The sequence below is a fragment of the Leptinotarsa decemlineata genome, unplaced genomic scaffold, assembly GCF_025532065.1.
Source record: "Leptinotarsa decemlineata unplaced genomic scaffold, Ldec_3_MD MMD2_tig00000035_RagTag_RagTag, whole genome shotgun sequence".
NCBI classification, from domain to species: Eukaryota; Metazoa; Arthropoda; class Insecta; order Coleoptera; family Chrysomelidae; genus Leptinotarsa; species Leptinotarsa decemlineata.
In genome coordinates, this window is record NW_027412540.1 from 24756537 (window position 1) to 24783900 (window position 27364).

The 27364-nt window shown below is 37.3% G+C and overlaps 1 protein-coding gene across 7 annotated transcripts; it reads left to right on the forward strand.

Moving 5' to 3' along the window:
* The first annotated feature begins 4 nt into the window (after window positions 1-4).
* LOC111508940 (serologically defined colon cancer antigen 8 homolog) lies at window positions 5-27338 on the forward strand. Of its 7 annotated transcripts, none has more exons than XR_012464733.1 (12): window positions 5-156; window positions 4057-4368; window positions 5610-5718; window positions 5774-5923; window positions 9311-9537; window positions 9675-9891; window positions 12038-12254; window positions 12407-12645; window positions 12701-12845; window positions 20658-20773; window positions 23503-23588; window positions 25061-25195. XR_012464733.1 is itself a non-coding variant. In XM_074172095.1 (12 exons), the coding sequence occupies exons 1-11, from the start codon at window positions 14-16 to the stop codon at window positions 20731-20733; spliced, it is 1953 nt and encodes a 650-aa protein (XP_074028196.1). In that variant the 5' UTR covers window positions 5-13; the 3' UTR covers window positions 20734-20773; window positions 23503-23571. The 7 variants fall into 7 exon arrangements, 4 of the variants coding, with proteins under 4 accessions (XP_074028196.1, XP_074028194.1, XP_074028197.1 ...); XM_074172095.1 differs by lacking the exon at window positions 25061-25195 and adding an exon at window positions 16973-17090 and having other exon boundaries at window positions 23503-23571; XR_012464735.1 differs by lacking the exon at window positions 20658-20773.
* The last annotated feature ends 26 nt before the right edge of the window (window positions 27339-27364 follow it).

The following is a 27364-nucleotide window of genomic DNA, read 5'->3' on the forward strand; positions in this document are numbered from 1 at the left end:
CAGAGTGTGGAAGATGTTTGGCAGTAACATTACAGGGGGTGGCAAAAAACAGCGTCCCTCTACGGGGTACCTCGTTCGACCACGTTTAGGAACACTGAGATCAGTATATTCCAACAGGCCGTTCTCATATACCCCAGAGAAGAGAAAAAAGTTGAAGTAAGTAACAATACAATTCCAGAAACTCTGAAAATTGGTTCGCCTATTTTTCCATTGAAATTAAAAAGAAATAAAAATTAAACTCAACATCATATTATAGACTGAAGAGAAGCATCTTCTACAAAATGACAGTTATGGGTCACAGTGTGAATGCTTATGACTTTAAAATGATATTGACAATATATATATATATAAGCGATCTAGCGAAAAAAATATACTTCTACTTACTTCATTTAAGAACAAAAACCCAGAAACTTCATGAATGGTCATTTTTTACTCCTTCCATTTTAAACTAATTATGACGTGTTTGACATCAGGTAGGTAATAGCTCACACGTGTATTCTAAATTAATGACGCCCATTCCATAAGAAATTTTTAAAAAATGATGAGATATGTAACATTTACTCTGATAAATATGATCTCATGAATACATCAATGGGGAATGTTCCTCAATCTGGGTTATTACAGCAAATGCAAGTTTGAACAAAATAAAGTTTAGTTTGAATCATGATTTTTTCAAATTCACTTCAAAACATATTCAAATTGATGTTTCAAATGTTGGGTTTTAATTTTTAAAGGGATTTGTTTCTAATTCACATATTGGCAACAGCGCCTATATCAAGTTGAAATAATTTATACGTATCTAGATATTCTACTTTAAAAAAGTTAAATTATCTTTGTAAATCAACAATCCAAGCAAAATATAAATTATAGTTCAATACCACCTCCACTAGCCACATAAACAACAGTTGTTTTGTTATTTATTTATGTAGAGAAAGATAGGTTAGGTCATATGTCACAGAATGTCTCGGAACTCGGAACATAAATAAACAGAACAGCACGCCTCTGAAATATGTCATCTTTGTTTGTCTCATACAGGTAACAGATTCATTGTCCTTTATTAGCTATAACCGATGTTGCCAAATGGTGAAATAGAAACAAATCCCTTTAAATGTTGAATGCATTATTTCATTCCTCTTTTTTAAGTATTTAAATAATTTTTAAAGAAAAAGGTTGAAATAATAAGTTTAAAATGCGTTGTTTTAGAGCTCTTTTATGAAAAGTACTTGATTTTCGTCAGGAGGAACATTCCCCATTGTCCAAAAGCCAAAATTAGTGAATTTTCTCTCCAAATTCTCAGTAAATTCGAAATAAATTACATATTTTCAGTATATTTATTGTTCAACAGTTTGTGGGTTGGTAATAAATCTAGTTATATCCGTGAATCAAAAACCACTTGTTTTAATTATGAGCTGTCATTCAGTATCTCGTAAAACTTCAAAATAAATGATAGCGATGAAGAAATTTGTGCTTCCCCACCAGATATTACCGAGCAAGCAAATATTGCGACGAATAATTTGCTGACAGTAAAATCAAAAGAAAAATACGAATATAATTTCGAAAATTCAATTAGTTGGGGAGAGAAGAAAAACATGACTTCGTTTTCCGGAAACTTTTTTTTAATTCGTAAACGCTCTTCTCCTTTATTTCAAAGATTTAGCAAAAACCGATTGAATGAGTTTATTATCCGAAACCTTAATCTCAAACAAATATATTGTACCATTCCTTTCTACGGTCAGTCGTAGAAAAAGTATAGTACGCACCTCGAGGATAAGACCAATTACGTCCACTCGCGAATCATAGTTTTCGCTCGTGGGTAATTGGCTTCTTATCCTACTCGGTACGTAATATACTATTACTCCACAGAAGAAACGAAATATCATATCAAATCAATCTTAAATAGGATAAAAATCATAAGCCACAATTTTAAAAGGTTGAGTGTATTATATAATTTTCTACAAAGTGAGTTAGAATAATCAGCTATAATTGGGGATCCTTCAATAGAATCAAAAGGAAAACTCATTGAAACTATCAAATTTGTTTGATTTCCACGGCTATTGTCTACTATAAAAATATATTTTGTCAGACTCAAAGAACCGTCTAATTTGGTATATAATTTCAGAAAGAAAGAAATTCCATAAAGCACGGCCTTCAAAACAGATAAGACAATAAGATAGATTCAATGAATGTTACTTACACCAAAGAGATTCTTTTTACACCAGATATGGCTCCGTGTGATTTTTTTCTATTACAAAAAAAACATAAATAGCAGTTGTTTCACAAACATAGATCTCACTCCTACTTCTCAAGTTGCATGATGAATTGGGAAGAAATATTGCTCATCGAGGACTGCGTAGGCTGAGGGTGGATTTTTTTTATTATTTCAAACTTCGATCCCTAATGAATTATATCTTAATTCATTCAGTTACAAACACAACTTTCAATTTTTTAATAATCAGTTAAAAATGTACTTATTGTCAAATTCCTTATTTGGTCTCTCATCCTGTTAATGAATGTGGGCAAACTAGAGATCTTACTTTTTCTATAATCTGTTGAGAATCGATGAGGGGAAAAAATCTCTAATTATGTATTCGAAACACAAGACAAAAAACATGTAATTGCTGTCTATCGATATCAAACTATAGAAAAATATTAACTAGCTCAAAACAAATGAAAATTTTCTGCCTAGCTCTGAAAGATATATCTACATTACCACTATATCATTCGTAGAAGTATCAGGTAGAAATTTTACGCAATGCATACTTCTACATTGTAGTTACCTTATATTACCTCATCATCTAAAAGCAATAGGAGTTGATTGGATGCATATCTAAACAAGGTACCGTTGCCATAGAAATGAGTATTTCTCACTTGTTTATTTACATGGCGAACATAACGATGCAGTATATGTGCCAAATCAGGAATATTACGTCCTGAAACTTCTAATTCAATTTTTTTTTATTGAATGTAAAAAATAAATATGAATCACCATGTTTCCATCACATGGAATTCATGTATTGATTTTTATTATTGTGTCCAAGTAAGCCAAATGGATACAAACAAAAGACTGCATATCTGCATTCGCCCCATGCAATTATTAACATATCAAGTGTGTACCTGTGCAAGTGAAAATGTTCTGAAGAAATAAGGTAAATTATCAAATTGTAACATACCAACATTTTCAAAATTTAATTTATTATGAATAGGAATAGGAATTCGTGTGCAATGTGTATCAAAGTTCTGATCTTTCTTGAGTGGGTAAAGAACAGAAACTATAATCATTGAAATTCATCCCGAAAATGAAAATATTCTCGACAAAATACAGTAATTATTTCGAAATCAATGTAAGTGAAAACAATTTGAAATCCACCCGTTCGTAATAATTTTCAATTCGCCATTTATTACACTTCAGCATATTCTCTTTGTTTCAGCTTTGTTTATTTTTCAACATTATAATCATTCTGCTCTACTACTATAGATATTTACACATGAAGTGCTCAAGTAATTTCAAGGCCAGATTTGATTCTTTCTTATTAGTCAGTGGGATATGCTTCAAAACTGGCAGTAAACGAATCCAAATAAATGAACTTTAAACGTCCAATCCAGTCTCAAATATACCTACGCAGTAGGTTCAATGGACTGACTGTCTATCAGAAAATAACTACTCCCCTGGCTAATACCACTAAGGAAGTTGGAATATATTCGACAGGCATACAACCGAAAGAGTCGACCCTCAATTTTGGAACGGGCACACTTGCAGACCGGTTTTGGGCTCTGTAGCTACTCATCAGTGCAAGATAGTGGCCATCATCGACCTAAAGTCAATGATATTCCATAATTGAAAATCGGAATTCTTTCAGAGTATTTCATTCCTCTTCCTAAGTTGGAGCGAACAACAAAATGTCACTCCATCTCGTGGACGAGGTATAAGGTATAAGGAAGAAAAACTATCGTTCTAAAAAACCTATCTATTCCCTGTTCAACTGCAACTTTCAATTTTGTAAATGTTGTTTTTCAATTTCTTTGTTGAAATGTATAAGTCTGTTTCCTTTTCTACAGAAAGGCAGCATCTCCAAAAATGGAATGGAGAAGAAAACCAGACTACGCAGACACGGCTTACAGAGAAGCTGTGGGACGCCTACGAATACTTCTAGCCGAAAGTTACGGCCCCATAAAGAGACCTCTGAAAGAATTGGATAGCGCTGGAGAAGAAACCGACAATCAATCAGTTGTGAGTGCCGCCAGTAGAAACTCCAAAGTAACCAGAAGTTATTACCATTACAATTCAGTAAATCCAAGGAAGTACTATCACTACCCAACATCGAGAAGCAACTATAATGGCTTGTCAACTGAAACAGAGAAACCTTATTCGTGAGTTTCAATCCAACTTAACATTATCATTGGCTTTCACTTCAGAGCTACACAAATTTATACTTTTAGTTTCATAAATACAGAATCCGGTTTTCTTTTATTTGCTCTCGTCAAAGGAAATTCACTGCCGCTTGAACACTTATTTTGTGAGAAAGAATTGAAATCGATATAATTTTCTCACGACATTTTTGGCTACGCACTGAACTGAATTGAATGATCGTTGAATTTCTTCTCATTTATCTTTCACACATGGTTCAGGAATGAGTTGCGAATTCGCAGCTGGACTTACTAGAGAATATTATTTTTTCTTTTTTGTTACTAACCGTGATTGATCTGCCACACTTATAGAATTTTTCAACTGGCTACAGATATCTCTAGACTGACCCCATTACAATATTCTTCTTTGCTTTGCAATATCTTGATGGAGATCAATACTTTGTATAGTCAAAGTAAACGATATTGTGCACACTTAAAGTTGGCGGCACTGTCAAAGTCAAACTGCTGCGAACTAGTCGACGTAGACTGTAGAATTGCCGGTTAGTATTGGATAATTTTTACTAACAGAGTTTTATGATTGGCTGAAGTCATAAAATCTGTTTAAAAAATCTGTTTAAAGCCTGTTTTTCCGTTAATCAGCTGTCGCTCCCATACGAACGACAACTCTCAGAAGTTGAGAAACTTGTGCGAGCTGAGGACTAACGAGGTCTTACCTTTCAACGTGTGATTCCTAAAAGAAGTTATGTTACGGTGACGAATAGAAATCGGGGAATGCGGAATAGTTATCGGTCCAAAAATAGTGCCCTGAAAAACCCCACATAGTAATAAATAAACCTCTTCATTACGCCCGATGCCCGATGGGCAGTGAACTACATAGTAAACTAAAGATATTAAATCAATTGCATAGATTGAGTTACTCAACTCAATCCAAATACTCAATCGATAGCATCGCATAGGATAGTTGGTAGTCAGTTTAGCGTTAATTAACATTTTTATCTAATTTATTAACCATTTGTTGGTCATCGTCAAGTTGTCAATATAATCATATGAAGGTTTAAGGTACCGTCATCAATGTCACAAAGTAAGGAATTTTGATAACCATGGTGACTTCAACACGATTGATGCAAAGTACCGGTTCTGAATCGAACACTGTTTTGTTTCAAAGAACTACTTTCATATGAACAATAAATTACATTTAAATAAATCTTTCCCATTCAGTTTGTATTTTGAACTTTCTTTTTCAGTGAACCACCGAAACTTGAGAATCAAAGTCATCCCCCAGAGCTGATGAATTTCATAGAACGTCAAGATGAGTACATAGAACAGTTAGAGAAAGAATCCAAAATCTGTAGGGTAAGTAAATACGGTACAGAAACTTTCCAGCTTCGGTAATCTTTTTCCCTTTCAGGAAGAACTATCCTCTGTTTTGGTCAAAGTGAAGGAACTCATCAAGGAAAATGAACATTTGCACGACAGACAAGTTTCAAGGAAAATCAAATCAGTTTTCGAAAATCTTGACACCGAAACTGATACGGAGACAGACATCGAAAATAAAAGTGTAAGTACCACAATTATTGAGCAAAATCTCTCTTTGAAAATCGACACTCATTTGGTTCTGCAGAACCAAATTTTCTAATGATTGTGTTGGTAACAATGAAGCAATTTAATGTTGGTAGTGCGTCACTTTCCTATTCTGCCAAATGTCATTCCATGAAACATATGAGGTTGAGGAAGTTGTAATAAATTTGAGAAGAACGTTGTGCGAAAGATCATTATAATTGAATTTTGAAAATACTGATCCAAGTTTTATTCCAGCCATCATTAGTTTGAACCTTGATTTGAATTAATGCACTTTTGCCAACGTAACACAAGTCGATTCATTTGAACAGCATTAAAATTAGTTGCTCGTGATTCGATGAAGTAGAAGAAGGCCGTTTAAGCCTCGTCCTGATTGGCGAAGTTTCTACCGGTGAGAAAGTTGTCGAAATGCTTGAGAAGATGGTAGTTGCTTGGCAAAGAGTCTGGGTGGTATGGTGAGTGAGGCAGAAATTCGACGCTCAATTCGTTCAATTTTCGGGCGGTGATTTGTGAAACGTGCGGACGGGCGTTGTCGTTGAACAGGATCGGACCTGTTCTGTTGACCAATACCGGCAGCTGCTGACGCAATTCTCGGTACATTTCGTCGATTTCCTCATAATAGGACTTTGTGATGGTTTGGCCTGGTTGCAGAAAGTTATAGTGAATTACACGAGTCATTGACCACCATACAGCAGCAACCATGGTCTTTTTTGGTAGGTTTTCACCTTTGGGAAGGGCTTGAGTGGCTCAGCGGAGTCCAACTACTGTCGTGAACGTTTCCTGTTGTCACAGAGGATATACTTTTTATCATACTTGACGATCCGATCCGAAAAAGCTCGTTTTGGCTGCGCGAAAGCAAAGAAGAAACAGAGTTGTCGGGCTGTTTTGGCAGCGCTTTGGTTCAATTTGAATTCGTAGAAAAAAATTGTCCGAAAAGGGCCAAGACCTGTTCACAATGAAACTTTAAAACAAATTTATATGGCAACGATCATAATGATCATATGTCCCTTACGAAACTAGCCGTCAGAATCAGTTAAGAGTGTGTATTCTGCGAGTCTTGGCCTACACCTGCCGATATAAAGGAGATGTCTCCAAGTGACCTGTCCACCTTCCTGGAAAGGACAGGATGGACGATGACCTAGGAGGACAACTCCTCGGGAGGATGTACAATAGGTATGTACATGTGGCCTAAGTGCTACACTGCCTCTTCCTACTCTACATATACAGATCCCACAGGCAGTAGGTTTTTTTAACTAACACTCAACTTAACAATCACTCAAATTGGTGTAGAATTAATCCAAAATCAAACACTTTCCCAGACACCAAAACTGCAATACTTTTCTCAACACGTGTTTCACCAACCAAGTTTACAGCTTCAGGAGATGGTGGTGTTTGGAAAAAGTGCTCGTTTTTGGAGATTGGGGTAATTTATAGTTATTAGTTCAGCAAATGTTAGAACCTGAGGTTTTTTCTCTTTAAGATTAGTCCGGGTTGCGAGTACTCCTCTGTCACTCTGAACTCTCACTTAATCCTAATATAATAAATGAGTTCTACTGTTCTATTGCTGAACAGTTGAGTAACACAATTCATGCTCCATATGATCCATTGATCAACTGCGAAAATATGAAAATTCATGACAGTCTTATTTAATATGACACTGACCTTAATGAATTGTTCAAAACACTTCATGACATTGAAAATAAAAACACGGCCGGATATGATGATATTTCCGTTAAGATTCTCTTGAATTTACCACTCAATGCTCTAGAAACTTTGGTCGCCCTTATTAATACCTCATTCAGAACTGGCTCATTTCCTTCTTTCCTGAAGACTTCTCTTGTCATTCCACTACATAAAGGTGGTGATTTGGATAATCCCTCCAATCTGCGTCCTATTTCCTTAATACCGACTTTAGCAAAAATTATTGAAAAATTAGTCAAAGTACGTTTAGATGAATTCTTAAAACTGCACTGTATTATAAGCAAAAACCAGTTTGGGTTTCAAAAGGAAAAATATACAAATGATGCTATCTTCTCTTTTTTATATGAAATTTACTGTGAATTGAATGCTGGTGAAGTAGCCGTCGCAATTTTTTGCGATATTTCAAAGGCGTTTGATTGCGTCAATCATAAAATTTTATTAAAAAAAATTCATAAATATGGATGTAGAGGTGTAACGAACACTTGGTTCAATCGTACCTTTCAGGTCGGAGTCAAATGGTGAAGACAACGGAACTCTCGGAGAACAGGGCCATTGAATCTGGTGTACCACAGGGTTCTGTGTTAGGCCCTATTCTGTTTCTGCTATATATGAATGACATATCTATGATTAACATATCTGGTAGTTTCACTATATTCGCGGATGATACTACAATATTGTGGAAAGAAAAAAACTCAATGGAACTAAATAAAATAATATCATCCGACTTGAAGAAGGTGAAGAGCTGGTGCGATGCAAATTTACTCTCTCTAAATGTATCCAAAACGTCTATTGAAATGCCATCGCTTGATGGCATTTCAATAGACGCTGACGAATTACAAAATAAATTAAACACAAAGTTTTCACGGTGTATTCATTGATAATAGGCTGAAATTTGATGAGCACCTTGAACAACTGAAGAGTAAGATCTCCTCAGGATGTTATGCAGTTAGAGTGGTTTCAAATGAGTTGGGTTTCCATGTCGCAAAGACCGTTTACCATGCACTTATTGAAACTCGACTACGTTATGGAATACCTTTTTGGGGAGCATGCAACTCATCCCTTCTCTCTTCTGTATTGATATTACAGAAGAGGGCACTAAGATGTCTCTGTAAAGTTAAACCCAGAGAATCGTGCAGGAATTTGTTTACTGCCAATATCGCACTTTTTATCTTAGAGACAGTTTGCCTTATTTATAAACATAAATTGAAGTTCAACTTTGCTTCTACTCCTTATGCTACTCGCAATAGCAATTATACCTTTAGACTTCCCATCCCAACTTCGAATTTAATCAAGGATTCCATATACTACAATGGTGGTAAATTGTTCAATCATTTACCATTAGAAATGAGATCTGCAAATTTAAGCAATGTTCATTTCAAAAAGGCGGTGAAGAACCTACTTGTGGATAGACCCTATTATAGTTTAGAAGATTATTTTAGCGAATCCTTTTAATAATATATTAGCACTACTATACTTTTTCAGTACTTTTTTATATCAAAATTGTATTTCTTTGTCAATAAGATACAAATCTTCCGACAATAAAGTATATTTTGATTTGATTTGAAGTATCGGAAGCTCTGTTTTTTGAATCCTGTATAACATCGACAATGAAATATTTGTTTTTTTTTAATCACAACTCAATCTTAATCCTCATTCTTTTTTGTAGATTTTAAAATCTCCAAAGAAAACTCGAAAAAATCTACTTTTTGAAGGACCCGCAATAGTATTCGAATCTAGAATTTCGGAATTAGAAGCTCAACTTACCCAAGCTCGAATTGATCTCAAGAAAGCTCTTGAAGAGAACGAAACGAACAGAAGGAAATTGAATGATGGCACGATATTGGAGAGCGCTGGTTTTGAATCGTATAAAAAGCAACTGGAAAATCTACAGAGGTGAGTATATTAAACACATCAATACATTGAGATACTTTCATGTCTTCTGTGAAGTTTCTGTGAAATAAAAGTTATTGGGAATCAAGTGATACTATGAAAGATAAAGCTGGTCAGTATTTGAATCATTTTTCATTTAGGGAAAAACAGACTCTCCAAGATACCGTACAGAAATTGCAGAATTCTTTGGCTTTATTGAGAGATAAAGAAAACGACACCAGTGACAAAGTGAAGAGGAGTTTAGATGTTGCAGAACAAGCCCAGTATGAAAAAAACGCAGCTGAATCTGAAATCAGGCGACTAAAAGACGAACTGGAGAGGCAGCATATGAAGATGAGAGATGCCATTGCAGACCAGGTAATAATAGTAGGTTGTTTCAGAAATGTTGTCCGTTTCAATGTCATATGTTTGTGTGATAGTGTTAAAGAACGCGAAATTTCGTTCCGAAGATTGAAGCCTCGAAGATGAGCCAGAAACTGGTCGACCTACAGTTATCCAGGACGAAGATTTGAAGACCCTAGTGGAGACTGACCCATTACAAACGGAACATGTCATGGCGGAATAACTGGGTGTCACCTCCCATGCAGTTTCTAATGGTTTAAAACGTATTGGGAAGGTCAAGAAGCTCAAAAAGTGGGTGTCCCACGATTTGAAGACCTATTTCGAGACCTATTCTTCTTTGCTTTTGCGCAACCAAAACGATTCTTTCAGATCGGAAGGTGACATGTGATGAAAAGTGGATCCTCTACGACAACAGGAGACGTTAGGACGTTGGTTAGACATCGATGAGCCATCCAGGCACTTCCCAGAGACGAAAACTCACAAAAAAACACTATCACACCATCACAGCAGAGTCATATAGTGGGGAAATTGACGAAATATACTGAAAACTGCGTCAGTGACGCTGGTCACCTGAAGAGGTCCGATCCTGCGTCATGACAACACCCATCCGCACGTTTCACAAATCACCGTCCCAAAACTAAACGAATTGAGCGTCGAAGTTCTTTTTCATCCACCATACTCTCCATACCTCTCGCCAACCGACTACCATCTTTTCAAACATTTCGATAACTATGTCACCGGTAAAATATTCGCCAATCACGACCAGGCAAAAAAGGCTTTTGTCGACTTCATCGAATCCCGAGCACGAAATTTTGTGCTGACGGCACAAGTGCTGTGTACTGATTCAAATGTCGCTTATTTCTATCAATTTGAATATGTATTGTGAGCCGTCACAAGGTGCTTGTCAGATGTAAAATATCGAAATTATTTTGTACAAGTAATATGTATGCACAAAAGATTACGACTGGAATTGATAAAGCACAATGTTAAAATGAGATATTTCGACTTTTTCCAGAAAATGATGATTGTTTATTTAATAAACAATTATTTTCATAAAATACAAAATTTAAAAAAAAACAATCATTTAAATTGTGTCCACACAATTACTTCAATCAGTGACTTCGGTAATAATAATAATCGATGTTGCCTCTGGCGGTATTACTGTAACAATTGGTTGATGACAACTGAAGTACGTTACAAAAGTATTGGACTCAAACATTATCAAGATATCTAATGAATACAGCATCTATTGTTGTTCCATAGTAGGTTTTCTTTGATCTCGTGGCGACGCGTCGCCACGAAATGCCACATGAATTTTACTAGTTCGGACTTCCATTGTCTAATATATGGAATGATTTGAAATCCCTGAAACAACTAAAAAAGGAGAATTAATAATGAATAGCTGAAAATAATAATTATATTAAGCAAAATGAACCTGAAATAAGTAGTGAAATAAAATACAAGTAAAAGTAGAACAATTGTATAAATAAAAAAAATAAAGAAAGGAATGAAGAAAATAAAAATAAAAAGTGGAGAGATTCCAAGTCACGTTAGTTCACGACGTTTCGATTGTTAGTATCTTCAATCGTCTTCGGGTGATGACTGGACTGATTCCATCGAGAGATGACTATTTATAGGTCGTTCGACTACATTCACTTATCCCTGCTTTCCATTTTCCGCTTCACTGGTTCCGTGGGAGATGACCGTTTGGCGGGAGTTGGCCATTTTTCGCTTGATGATGGGTTTCCATATGTTGCGTATTTCTACGCTGGCTTGGCTGAATACATTGTTGGACAACATGTATGCGGCTTCCTTGAATTTTCTCCTAAACCAATGTTCCTCTCTGTGCAAGATCTCAGCTTGAGACCACTCGATGTTGTGTTGACGGGTCCAAACATGGTCTGCTATTCCTGATTTGCTGGTTTCCCCTAGCTGTGTGTTTTTCTTGTGCTCGGCAATGCGAACATTCAATGGCCTCTTAGTTTCAATACAAAGAAACTCCTTTTCGAGTCCTGAAGAAGAATTTATTTAAATTCGAAACTTTGGCCAATTTTTTTTTTAGAAAAGTTGATCCTATTACTAAACTAACCCTTCTAGAATAAACAATATTGAACTATAAATCAAGATATAGTGAAATTGAATATTTCTTTTCTCCTTCTAGGGAAGAAGAATCGCTGATGAAAGATCAGCTGTCGAAAGAAGATACTCCCAACAAATTGAACAACTCACAACTGAACTGGGGGTTCAATGGGAGAGCTCTAACAAATTGCAACTGGAACTGGATAAACAGAGAAGAGAAAATGCTGATCTACGAAGAGAAGTTGCTCAAAAACAAGCTCTCATTGATGAACTGAAGAAAGAAATGCAGAACAAAATCAGTAAGTACAGAACTATACATAATGAAATGATATGGAAATTTATCCAATCGACTACAGTTACGATTTAAGCATTTTCATAGCGGAAAAGAAGTTGCACCAAATGCTAAAACTCAATGAGTATGCAGATGTTTCGTAACAAATGTCTTTTCCAGTTACGCTCCAATCCGACATAGGAGCCAGCGGAGCAGAAAAAGGTGCCCTAGAGCAGCAAATAGCCATGTTACAGATGGCCAACGAGCGGAGCGAAAGACAGAGCAAACAGGAAGTCGTCCGCTTGCAGGCTGAAATCCAATCGTTGAGGCAACGAATCGATAGAGCTGATGCAGATCTGATTCATAGTAGAAGAGAAAATATCAGACTCTCGGAACAAGTTGCATCACTCGAGAAGGAAGTAAGCGACCACAATATGAATTATTGCTGGTGTAGTTAGTGTATACTTTTTTCAGATCAATTTGAGTACTGCTTTGTCTGAGGAGAGAAGTAAAACTCCAAGAGGTTCAGAAATAGTGGCGCTACCTCCTCCGACGCCAAAGAAAGAAGACAAGGAAAAAGAGCTGACTTCTATGGTGTACGACATGGAGAACAGACATGGTAAGGAAAAAAACTATTGTAATTTCTAAAACAAAGCTGGGTTGATAAGTAGCGGGACTAGGCGAGAGATGGCGCCACCAGTAACACCACCGCGTTGTAGTTTTCAAATATGAACCTTGATGTCGGTGTTTATCAATTTTAAGACAGCTAAGGTATTTATTTTGTGTTCGAGAGTAATTGAAAGTAAACAACTTTTGCTAGATTACTCTAAGTTTTCTGGTTAATTAGCCGTGATTTTCAGGTTTCTAAATTGGTTTACTACCAATTTAGACGTTGCTCGGTAGGAGCCGAAAGCTTCCAACGCCGCTTGACTGTCCGAGATTATTTTTATTGACTTGTGGATTCTTCCAATCTCGCCGTACACAATTCAATAGCGTAAATTTCCGGTTGAAATACAGTCCTATAGGTTCCTAGGCAGGTTGATATCTCTGTCCTGGGTCTGCGACTCAACACCTGCACCAGAACCGGATAGTGATTTTGATCCATCTGTGAATCAAAAACTATTTGCTTTTAATATTTCCTTCTCCCTAAGGATCAATTCCTCTCTACTCGGGAACAGTACTTTATAAGGCAGTTCATAGTCGAAGTTGGGGGCATAAAGTCAGAGGTCATTTCCAGAAAGCTATGACTACCAACAGTCTGTTGCACTGCATTATATTGATTTGTGCAATTGGCAATGTGCGCAAGTCTATATGCAGACCATCTAGCTTCTCTCTAGAAAAATGTGGAGAGGAGGTAGATCTAGAAGGATATCCATGGCCGCTGATGATGTGGTACTGATGGCACCACTGATGGCCAGACTATTCTGTCTCTATAAGCCAGAGAGATTCGCCTGGGCCATTTTCTGTAAAGCCTTCGGCCACCAGGCAATTGCACCATAAGTTTTACCACAAATCATTCAACATGTCTATAGGGACAGTCTGCGTTTGTGTAAAACTTTTTCCAAGTGAGCGTTCCAGGTAAGTTTGTTTATCAAGGACAATACCAAGATATTTCAGCTCCGTTCCAAATGGAATGACCTCACCATTGAAGATGGCGTTAGATCGTCCAATTTCTCTCCTCCTGGTGAAAAAGATTATGACAGTTTTGCTGGAGTTGACAGACATCTGCTCCCTCAGACACCAACTGTGAACAACGGCCAACGGACTTTGGAGGATATTACAAGCTACCCTTCCCGACGTAGACCTTGCCAGGATGACAAGGTCATCTGCACAAGCTTGCAGATCTACTTTTCTTCCGTCGAAGGCATCAAGCAGACTATCAGGAGAGACCACAGAAGGGGAGATAGAACCTCACCTTGAGGGCAGCCCCTGGTGACCCTGAAACTAATGGCCTCGCCTTGTAGAGTCGTAGTTGCAGTTCTGTTTACTAGCATGGCATAGGTTCAGCCAATTATGGTCGATTCTACACCCTTTCTATCCAGAGACAATCCTATAGATTTAGGTAGTGCATTGTCAAATGCTCCTTCAGTATCAAGAAATATATCAACCGCAATCTCCTTGTTGTCAAGGGATTGGGAGATTTTCTCAACGAGGTTGTTTAATGCTGAATCTGTCGATATGCCGGTTTGATAAGCATACTGGTGGTTATTCAGAGGGGATGCATATAATAGGTTTGTTCTGGTTCTAACATCCCAAACCGTTTGGAAACTGCGCAAGACATGGTGCGTTCAAACAAAAAATCTCGGCAGGACTTTAGTATTTGGGATAACGCCCACCAGGGGGAGTGGCATATCAATCGAAAGGGGACGATGAAAGGAACACAATGGTATGCGTTTCATCGCGAGGAAATGACAAAAAATATTTTTTATTCATATTATTCTATTACATATATTTTGGTTTGAACTGACTTTTTATACATTTAATGAGTGCTAAGAAGGGATCCAACTTATTGTGACGGACTTCCCGACGCCAGAGATATTCGCACATGTGCATGGCCAGGTCATCACCACTGTAACCACGCTCTTCCAAATCGTGTTTCAACCATTTCCAACTTCCTTCTATTGTCTGAGTGTGTGAACCGGTTTGTTGATCTACGAACCGTCCTTTGCCTTTCTTACTGTGGTTAACGGTTTTGTGGACATATCCTTCATTGGAGAGCGGTCCTTTTGTTTTCAGGGCAGATCTCTAATCTATAGCCACCCTCTCTATCGATCATTCCGAGTATCCAATGGCCTTCTCTTTTACGACCTCGGTTGTACTTTCTTTTTCCAACTTTGGTTTCATCGATCTCTACTATATGACCGACACCTCCGATCTGGCCTTCTTTGTAGACCTCGTTCAAGGTCACCATACAGACTTCTCGACAATAGCTGTACCAATCAGCTACAGTGGCACTCGATGTCTCGTAGTCACGGATATTACTCTCTTTGATGGATTTCTCGTAATCTATTTCATTGGCGAAGCAGTATATCAATGTCACGGCCTTTTCGATAGGCATCGACAAGTGCTCGAAGAATGTCTCGGCTGATGCGCTTTGGTTTATTCTGTGCTTCAGACACCGCCATCGACCTAAACCATGATCTGCCTCCCACATCATTTTCTTCGTTCGACAACTGTGACATATTCTGTCTTTTATCGGCGGAAGCAATTCTTGATCTCTTAACCATTGAAGACAAGTTTCCCTGTCTTTAACGACTTCGTTCGCCAATCGTATCAGATTCATCTGGAATGAGATTCACATTATTATCATATATATACTTCACCGTTGTGTTCTGTTGTTTGTGTTGTTCGTGTTGTGTGCGCTAAATAGCCTGCCCCAACCGGGATTCGAACCTGGTACCTCAGCCTCGACAAGCAAGAGCGCTACCACTGCGCTAATGAGACTGAGGTGACAGACAAAAATTAAAACTTGTATTTGAATTTTCAGTTAGGTTAGGTTAGGTTAGGTTAGTTCATGTCAGAAAATTTTGACATTTTTCAAATTTTTTTCCTCTTATTTCCTCGCGATAAAACCCATACCATTGTGTTCCTCTCATCGTCCCCTTTCGATTGATATGCCACTCCCCCTGGTGGGCGTTATCCCAAATACTAAAGTGCAGCCAAAATCTCAAACAGTCCGAAATAGTCTCGGACACTTGTTTAAACCAGAACGCTTTTTAGGAGGCCACTGTGCCACCTATCGTATATATGAAGAGATGAAGACGAGAAATTACTATTAATCATGTCCATTTTGTTATGTAGCGTATCCCTATAGTCAGTTCAAATGTTATGTACCCTCAATCATCAATTATGCAAATCAAATAAATAAAAAAAAACCTAGCAAATATCCCAAACAAATTTCCACATGAATGCGCATGAGCAACGGGAACAGTCCTCAATAGTTCAGCCTCGAGAGCAAGAACGATTCGGGACGATTCAAAACAGTTTAGGATCATTTCGCAGTCGAAACCAGAACAGAGGATTCATCCGTCCGAAATTATCCCCAATAAACCAGAACGCTCTATATCAACTGCGCATGATCCTGACGTTCTTGAACCTGAATTTCGCAGAACCAGAACAAACCTAATGCTACCCTCCTGATGTATTCGTCCAGTATCCTCTCTCAAGTCCTTTCAGCAGAAAGGATGGGTGTGGGTCTCTCCGACCCACTTTAGGTATATATACCACCCTTGCTGCCAACCAATTGGGTGGTACATTGTTCCACGCCAGACTAGCTCTATACAATTTAGTGAGAATAGGAGAAATTATTTCCAGTCCGTTTTGAAGAACATCTAGAAATATACCATCCTCTCCGGGAGAATTGAAGGGCTGAAAATACTTGATAGCCCATTCAACTGCTGGTGCTGTGATAACCTTATCAAGAGTCAGATTATCAGGAAAGTGGTTTTCTATGTAAAAAATTCAAACTTGATAAAAAAAATTAACAGCGTCAATTAATAGAGTACAATATTCTCTATCAATCAGTATATACAACGACATAGTAGAATAAATATTTATTGAGATATGGAGCTACATGAACACATGAAACTAAAACGGACAAAACTTTCGAAGCAACCAATCGCCTACTTTTAATATTGAAATGAAAAAAAAAATACGCTTTTTCCTTCTACAAAATAATTGAGATAGTTTTCCATGAGTTGATTCGGGAGGTTTTTCCTCGAAAAATAATGAATTCGTGTTTTGCAGCGGCGACTGTTGCCGAGTTAGAGGGCATGATCCACTCCCAAAACCAACTCATGGAAAAACTGTCTACCGAATGTCACGCCCTAACTCAGAAACTGGAAGATGCAAGCGTCAGACATAAGTAAGGATTCACATTATCTCATTTCGAAATGATATGAAAAATAAAGAGACTGTTACAAAAGTAAAATGACAAATAACTGAACGAAAGTTTTTTTTTGTGGAGGAAAATTAGTTTTGATCGACCTTCTTTGGGTATTTTTACCTTCCACAACTGAAAAATATAAAATTTTCAACATTAAATAGAAAGGGCAAACTTTTCAGTTAACCCCGATAAGTTATTGCGTAAATTCAAAGTATTTATCTAATAATTCTGTGTATCAAAAAAAATGTTAAGAATGTAGTAAGTAGTAGTAAAGGCGTATTAGTAGTCACTGCTGTTTGTGCCAGCTGGCTTGAAGATACAGAAAAGTGATCTGCATTATCGGCACCAGAATGGCGACGAATGTATTTTTGTTGTAGTTGTATTCGTTTCAATAAATTAGTTATACAATGAATAAGGAATCTGTTTGAGTTTGAAAAATGCATTATTTTGTTTGGTATAATACTACATGGCGCAGTCGGTAGGATTTCGTTGTAATAAATTAGTTATACAATAAATAAGGAATCTGTTTGAGTTTGAATAATACATTATTCTGTTTGGTGTAATACTACAAAGAAACTATACAATACTCATCCTAACGTTTCGGATACTAATACCTGCCTCTGTCTTCAGGAATGGACAAAATATAAGTTCATACGCCGCGCCGTTTTTCCTTTGCTGGTCTTTATATCTCGCCATTTCTTGAGATTGTGGAAGACAAAAATACCCTTAATTTGGCTAAGGTCGATTAAGTGCACTGTTGGGAGTTCAACTGTATAGAAATCAATGGTTTTTTCAACAGTGACTACATTTACCTCTCCAAAATTTTTCCGCTTGAAATCATACAAATCAGTTCAACGCATTTTTCTGTCGACGTCCTATTTAGAACCTTTACTTAACAATAACAGGTCAACTGGTACTACTGGTAACCTTTATTTTTTGAAAACATCTTCACTGTGACCTTCATTGCTCTTCGTATAGGATTACCAATATTTTTATGTTCCTATTATAAAAATGTTTGGTGGTATTTTTAGGTTATTTCAGAAGTCTTGTCCGCATTTATAAGTCTACTTTGAACTGTAATATCTCAATGAATCCCATTTGAATCAGTGTCGTTTTTGCCTGGTCCTCATTGACAATGATTCTACCGGTGAGAAAGTTATCGAAGTGCTTGAAAAGATGGCAGTCGGTTAGCGAGAGGTATGGAGAGTATGGTGGATGAAACATAACTTCGACGCTCAATTCGTTTAATTTTCCGACGGTGACTTGTGAAACGTGCAGACCGGCGTTGTTATGGAGTAGAATCGTACCTCTTCTTCTCGGAAAATTTCGACAATTTCCTCACATTTCCTGCTGTGATGGTTTGACCCGATTGCAGAAAGCAGCCGCTGACCACCATACAGTAACCATGGTCTTTTTTGTTGTGTTTTTGCCTTTGGGAAGTGCCTGGCAGGCTCATTGGTGTCCAACCACTGTCCTGCACGTCTCCTGTTGTCGTAGAGGATACACTTTTCATCACACCTAACAATCCGATCCAAAACAGAATCGTTTTGCAGAAGGAGCAGACTCACTCAGAGTAGAATCCAGTTCTGCTTTTAATAAGTGATTTTTTTGCTGATATCTTTTTGGCAACCTTGTTTTTGACAGATCACGCGTGAATCGTTTCTTGGTCCATTGTCAAACTCGTTCATTTTGGTCTATAATTTAACCATGAATCGACTTACGAATGAACAACGCTTGCCAATTATTGAATTTTATTATCAAAATGCATGCTCGGTGAAGAAAGTGCATCGTGCACTTCTTCCAATTTATGAGCAGTTTCGTCGGCCTACTGAGGGAGCTATTCGGAAGCTTGTGACTAAATTTCGAACCCAGTTTACATATTGGGCATTAAACCACCAACACACATACGAAGAGTGAGGACCGAAGAAAATTTTGCGGCTGTATCCGCCAGTATTCGTGATGACCGTGCAATGTCGATTCGCCGCCGTTCGCAGCAATTGGGCCTCTGTTATTCCACGACGTGGAAAATTTTACGAAAGGATTTGGGTGTAAAACCTTATAAGATACAGCTGGTGCAAGAATTGAAGCCACACGAATTCCCACAACGTCTAACATTTGGTGAATGGGCACTGGCAAAGTTGGAGGAAGATCCACATTTTTATCGAAAAATTGTGTTCAGCGACGAGGCTCATTTCTGGATGGATGGCCACGTTAACAAGCAAAATTGCCGCATCTGGAGTGAATACCAGCCACAAGCATTGCAAGAGCTAGCGATGCATCCCGAAAAAGTCACTGTTTGGTGTGGATTATGGGTCAGTGGCATCATCGGGCCGTACTTCTTCAGAGACGACAATGGCCAGAACGTTACTGTGAATGGCGAGCGCTACCGTGTGATGATTGACAACTTTTTGTTTCCCAAAATGGAAAAATTGGGCATGCCTGACAGGTGGTTTCAACAAGACGGTCCCACATACCATACGACACGCGAAACAATGGCCCAATGAAGAGCCGCCTTCGGTGAACAGTTTATCTCACGTTTAGGGCCAGTCAATTGGCCGCCTAGATCGTGTGATTTAACGCCTTTGGATTATTTCTTGTGGGGTCATGTTAATGCGCATGTCAAATCCTATACCTCTTAAAAAATCACCCGTTATATCGGTTGGGCTCAGGCGTTTCAAACAAAGTATTGTGCCACATAATGATGGCCCAATTTCTACATATTCACAAGTTCACCGAAATCGTCTGCTATTGATGGCTGCCAAACAAATTCTAAAAAATGTAGCGTCTTCAAACTTGAAACATATTCTTTATAGATTGTGTATTTTCTAATACAGTGATATTTTTCAAACAACTACCGCCATCTCTAGATCAGACCAGGTACATCTGGGACCATCCTGGTATACCACGACAAATTAGAATAAATACGTATTAAGTTATGGAACTAAAAAAACACACGACATTGAAACGGACAAAACTTCGGGAACAATCAATAGAATAAGGTTAATTAAAGGCAACTAGAGAATATTAAACGTAACATCCTTTTCAAAATTTGCTGTTTTGTTGTTGGTGTGTCTTACAAATGTTAAAATACTACAGGAAATGTAGGTCTCTCAAGATTTTTTACCAGTTTCTGCTAAAATAGCCACTTTTGAAGTATATAAATGTTGTATTGAGTTTATCAAGCTTTTGAGTTTGATACTAAACTATCTGAGAAAATAATTTGTAGTCTGCTAGTTTTTTAATCTGCAAAATTTATTCTCCTCTCATAATGAAACCAAAGTTCGTTTATTTTTTTAACAGTCTCCTAAACTATATTTTGAAAGACAAATCAGTTTTCAGATGTCTTCAAATTGTTGATCTGAAGCGATTCCTTTTCTCTAACATTCATTACTAAATTGCAAGTCACCCCGAACAAATATTTATACAAATATTGAATCATCACAGTTCAGAGAAAGGAAAAATCTTCAGGCAACAATCGAAGCTACCATTCTCTCTTTTTCAATTTTTTGAAAATTTCAAAACATGATACTAACTTGTGTTTGGTAGGGACGGACCAGGCAAATCCCAAAAGCGAGTCCGATTCGCCGACAGTCCGACCAACCAAACGCAAGGAGCCCATTAAAGTTGATATCAGTGTCAAAGTGGTCCCGAAACCTAGAAAGGTCAGTCAAAAATTATTTAGTAGTCAGGGAAGAAATGAAAATTTCAACCGTATCAAATCGAATTAAGAGAAATGCTAGATAATATAAAATGATACAAATACACCTTCATCTTCTTTAAAGTGTTTTTTATTCAATTTGGAAAGATAAAAACTCCTTAGCCGCGTTTAAACGATGCCAATTGAGGGGACAATTGTCAGGGCCAGTTGTCTTGGGCCAGTTGCGTCAAGGTCTGAGGCCAGTCAAATTGAAAGAGAACTTGTTCACACGGCGAAACTATTGCCACGGCAGTTGGTGACCAAAAAGGGCGGAGTCCTCATCGTCTGTTGTGTCTCGTGATGAATTGAGACTCGACTGACAAAGACAAACTGGCCCAAAACAAGATATCCACGGCCCTACCACGTTCACACGGCGCCAAATGACAAGACAACTGCCGTGATTAGGGTGGTAGGGGGCGTCACTGCGCCCAATCAATTGTCCTCTGTCTACTACTGAAGGCAGTCGAATTTCAGGACAACTGGCAGGACAGTCGGTACGCCAATTGGCCAGAGTAAGCAGTCCTCTGTCAATTGTCTCCTCAACTGGCATCGAGTAAACGCGGCTTTGACTACAGTTGAATCCAGTAATGCATTTGTAAATCAGCATACCATCACTGACGGGACCTATGGTGGGTCGAAACAGAGATGTACGAGTTGCGTACAGTTCGCACGCAAACCCCTGTGGCCTCAACTACTCGTTCTTGAACCTTCGGGCTCTGCCACATGTTCTTGAACCTTCAAAGATGAAATGAAATATTGGTTACAATTACTTCTTACCTTCACAAGAGACATTCTTATTCCATCTGCCGTTGCTTCCGCTTGCATGAGATTGATACGTTGTTCACAATTTCTCTTTTTTGTCCACTGAGAACATTGTTTTACAGTTTACCGTTCGAAGGTATTCTCAAAGACAACAAATAACTTACAGTTCACCATACAGAATGATTTCTCCACTTACTGTACTAACACGATGTTGGCTACACGAGTTCCTCGATGTTAATGAGCTCACGCCCAACTCCGCTGGCTGATCTTCTGCGCATCCAATAGTCAGAGGCACAGACAAATTTGTCAGGCTGTACCTATTCTCTTCTTTAATGAGTTTCGGTACAGCAGTCTGTTAGGCCTGTGTTATGTATCAAGTAGTGTTTTATAATGTTTTCAACGTTTGTTTGAAGGTGATTGACAATGTTTCATGATGAATTTCACTAGTTCGGACTTCCATTGTCTACTATATAAAATGATTTGAAATCCCTGAAACAACTAAAAAAGAAGAATTAAAAATGAAAAGCTGAAAATAACAATTATATTAAGCAAAATAAACCTGAAAAAATGAAATAATAGTGAAATAAAATACAAGTAAAAATAGAACAATTGAATAAATAAAAATAAAGAAATGAAAAAAGAAAATAAAAATTAAAAGTGAAGAGATTCCAAGTCACGTTAGTTCACGACGTTTCGATTGTTAGTATCTACAATCATTTTCGGGTGATGACTGGACTGATTCCTCCGAGAGATGACTATTTATAGGTCGTTCGAGTACTTTCACTTATCCCCGCTTTCCATTTTCCGCTTCACTAGTTCCGTGGGAAATGACCGTTTGGGTTGAAGATCCATCAAGACATGGAGAATACCCACAACAGAAAGTGGGGGAAGTTAATGAGGGAACAATGCCCAAATACAGACCGAAAACAGGACAACTATGAAGCCGCCAACGTCATCAACATGAGTTCCCGCCCGCTCACGGGAATATAGGAATCCTTGTTGAGGAAAGGCCTAAATTTCGCCATTACGGCAACATCTGTGCCCACTTTGGAGATAATTACTGCAGTAGAATCCACCAGTTCCCTTATTGACCAGACCGAGGCAGAAGAGTTCAGATGGAAAATTAGATAACAGCTGGATCGAAAACCAGTTCCAACAAGCGGGAAAGTACTCGAACGATCTATAAATAATCATCTCTTGGAGGAATCAGTCCAGTCATCACCCGAAGACGATTGTAGATACTAACAATCGAAACGTCGTGAACTAACGTGACTTGGAATCTCTCCATTTTTTTTCTTTTTTCATTTCTTTATTTTCATTTATTCAATTGTTCTATCTTTACTTGTTGTTTATTTCACTATTATTTCATTTCAGGTTTATTTTGCTTAATATAATGGTTATTTTCAGCTATTCGTTTTTAATTCTTTTTTTTTTAGTTGTTTCAGGGATTTAAAATAATTTTCTACAGTAGACAATGGAAGTCCAAACTAGTGAAATAATGTTTTCAGTTCAAACAGCATTAGCTAGGGAAGGTTCCATGATACGGTGTTACTTGACTAAACATGCTGAACAGCTGAAACCTTTTTTGAACAGCCCTGTCCCTGGAAACTCACGAGTATATGATTGGAAAGAGTTTATAGATGTGCTTATGCAGTTTCTGAATATTTTTTTTCTATTTGTTTGAATATATTCACGTTAACTTAGTGGCAATTTTTTTTTTAAATAACAACATTACCAAAGTGAAACTGAATATATTTATAATACATTTTTCATCTAGAATTGACAGGGCGAATTTGCGAGCAAGTAACTATGAACTTATGATTAGACTAGAACATATTTGGAGGTACCTGAAGCAAACACATGGACTTGATAATACGGATGCTGAGCAGGTACAGTTTTTACGATGTATTTTAATTGTGTGTTTATTTATAGGGAGGAAATACGGGAACTACAAACTAACATAGAATTTTTAAGCAATAAATTTAGTCAGTCACAGTTTCCACCAACCAATTTCAAAGGTACAAAAGAATTAAGTGAAGATATTGATACCGATATATTTATTTTTATATCCAGTATCTAAGGATTAGAAATAAACAGCACAATATTACTTATATCTTGAGTTAGTTTGTATGGCATAAATTCATGCCTGACTGTTGCTGCTTTGCATGACCTCGTAAAGCCGATTTGCTCGAATTTAGGAAGGATTATGTACCTACTCGTATTTATTGTATGCACGCTCAGTAGGAAAGTCTTGAGCGATATGCACTGAATTGACAGGCACCTATGCTTCCTTATCCCTGCGCCCTTATATAGGACAGTCATTTTCAAAAGACCGGTTGTGCTTGATGATCTTTCAACTAATAAGTATTGTGTTAGGGAATTAAAACAGAACCTTTTGAAGAATTCAAGGAATACTCTATTTCTTCTTCAGATTTGTAGTTTTTCATCATAAGACTAGTTAACTCTTCGGTGGCTGAAATCATCATAATGTCATATCAGTACGATGGTACCAAGATAGCGCCTTCCAAAAGTTGTCGTTAATTTCAAAATCAATAAGTTTTGGAAGTAACGTGTTGATTTCTCAGAATATTATCTCTGAAATTGTATTTTCTTCAGAAATGCATCTCCTTATATTCAGTGGAGCCTGTGTCGTGTGTCATACCAAGTTTCGTCCAAATAGAAAATTTTCCGTTGTTCTTGTCTATATTTAGTTATTTCTTCTAAGTATTTGTTACGCAATTCCACTATTCTTTCGCATTCCACAACTGCTTGACGTTTGTTCATTATTTTAAATCTAAATCGTAGTTTCTTTATCCAATTCTGAAGAGCTTTGTCATAGCAACTCACGTTATGGCCGGAAGTATTCAATTTCTTCCTTATGATTTCAGTTGTAGGAATCTCATTGCTTTTGTAACAGTAACATGTGGAAAAACTGATTCTGTTAGATTATCTCTATGCCAAAAGTTTCAGTGTTATATTTCATTAAATCACAGAAGTTTGTGATGCAGTGATTCCATTTCCAGAGTTTGACTGTTGAAATGGAGGATCTACTGGGCTTGTCGAAAAACTTTGGTAGTTACTCGCATCATTAGACAGATATGGAAAATTGTTATTATCTTTATTCTTTAACCATAAGGAAATTTTGTTTGAGACAACGGTTTGCTGTTGTACAGGTATTACATTTACAGTACGAGTATGGTCTAAGGGAAAAGAGGACGTTGGTAGGTACCTACTACGTTTTTGAAATCTTTCAAAAAGTTATCCAACTTCAGAATATACATTTTTCCGATACAATTTCTCTATTCCAGTGTGGCATGGTATAACTTGTTCCCTATTCTGCTTCTTTCTTCATGAAACTGTACAAGTAACAACCAAAATTGCCAACTTTCATAACTTTTAAGTTCTTTAAGAGCACTATGAAGCATGCATAAATTTAGAAATCTGTACTTACCCTACCAAAAAATTGTTCAACACATTTATAAACTTTCAGATGAGGAACATACTCCAACTAGCCGTCAAAGACATGAATCACCCGGATCCACAACTTTCAGTTCAAAACCAAACATCAGTTCAATCCAAACCGCTAAACCGTCTCAACCTGTCAACGCCGACACCATGAAGTCGCAACCTATGAAAAATGTGACGACAACAAGATACGCAGAGCCCGAGCAGAAAACCTTGAGTAGGAAAAATAGCAACGTTTCTGATAAACTGAGGACTCCACTGAGAGAAAACAGTCGGGAGCAACTCCAAAGTGTAACGTCGCCAGCTCATTTGGAAACCCAGAAAGAAGAAATCAACACCACGAATCAAACTTCTGTGCAGAACCCATCTGGTGTTCAACCAAATCAGAGCGGTTTCTTACCAGCGCAAGAACACAACATAGAAACTGATGAATATCCCCAATATGACGCTACTGACCACTACAATCCCGAGCAGAATTATGACTCTGTCCAGCAGTATGACCCCAATCAAGGCTACGACCCTAATCAGCAATACGATCCCACCCAGCAATATAATCAGCCATACGATCATAACCAAGAGTATGATCCCAACCAAGAATATGACACTAGTCAGCAGTACGACCCAAATTTGCATTACGATCCCAACAAACAATATGATTCAAGTCTACATTACGATAGCAACGATACGAATCAGCCTTACCAAGTTGATTCTGATAATATTCAACAATATCACGAAGATGGTACTGATCCTAATCAACGTCCACCAGCAGATTTAGAGCCCTCGACTGAATCTGTGAAAAATAATTGAAACTGAATTGAAATTATAAATAATTTGTTACAAGAATGTATATACGTACCTATCGCCACATAATGTTTATCAAACCAAGCCTTGGCTTCAACAGTGTTTGTTCTCGCCAAAAAATAATGCTTTATTATCACACGGAATTCCTTTCGATCCATTTTCTTCAAACTCAAAATGTTCTGTCCCACAAGCTAATAGTCCGAAAGCTGTGAAATGTTCACACGTGTCTTTTGAAGGTTAGGGTTGACTAAATATTATATAGATTCAATACTAGTAGCGCTATCTGTGCGTTGGCCTGCGAACGTTTTAGCTCTCCCAGTATTACCCGAATTGGTGGGCATGCGCTGAGAAACTTTCAGTTTTTCCAAAATGAGGAAAGTCTGGCATTCACAGGCTCTTCATTGAATCAAAAAAATAAAAACTGGTATCTATTATATCGAAAAGGATTTGATCAATTAGTCTTTTGTAATAAATGTAAATGATTATTTTCATTTAAAAATTTGTGATGCACTGTTTGAAGCCTTTGGTGTAGTAATGAATATTATTGAAGTTCTATCCAAACACCAAACCGTTTATGGTAATACTTCGACACGTGTTTCGATCACCAAGTGGTCATCTTCGAGAGGAAGATGATCACTTCAAGAGGATCATCTTCAAAAGGAAGTTTAATTTTTCTCTTGAAGATGATCACTTGGTGATCGAAACACGTGTCGATGAGTTAAAATAAGGGTTTGGTGTTGGAATAAAACTCCAGTAATATTTATTTAAAACTCTGTATGATGGAATTGACCGAAAATCCATAAAGTATTCAAAAAACACTTTATTGTGGGATTTTCACTAGACAGTTTTACAAAAACGCAACACGTGTTTCATACAGTGAAGTCACACCCGAAGAAGCCAATCTTCGAAACACGTGTTGCGTTTTTGTAAAAGTGTCTATCTCACGATGAAGTGTTTTTTGAATACGTTTGAAAACTCAATTGCATAGGGCTCCAGTTAGCAACTGCAGGTAATCTATCGAATTCTAAGAGATTTCCCTTTCCAACAGAAAATTCTGATTTCCCAAAGTATTGAAATTAGTCGAGAATTTTGGTGGATCTTCAAATATTTTTCCATGTTGTATAATATTGCATAATCATTGAATATTCCGAAAATCCTTCAGTCTCTTAGTTATGAATAAAAAGTGAATCAAAAAATAAACGCAATGTACAAAATGTATAATATTGTGAGTTGACTTATTATCCAACCTTCTTTAAAAGAATAGAAGCACAACTTTCACTCTACATTATTTGTATTTATGAGATTGAAGATATAATATGTGTTTGTAACATTATTCTGTAGTTGAACGGTTCAATTGTTTAATGTCTTTAATCACAGATTAATAAATTGTAATATGGTAGGTCATATCAAATTATATGTTTTCTTATAGCCAGTATTTCAAAAAATGAAAAATCAGTCTAGGTTAAATGAGGTTCCATTATCGCTCATACTTCAAAATAAATTATTCCTTACAGAACATTGCTTTTCA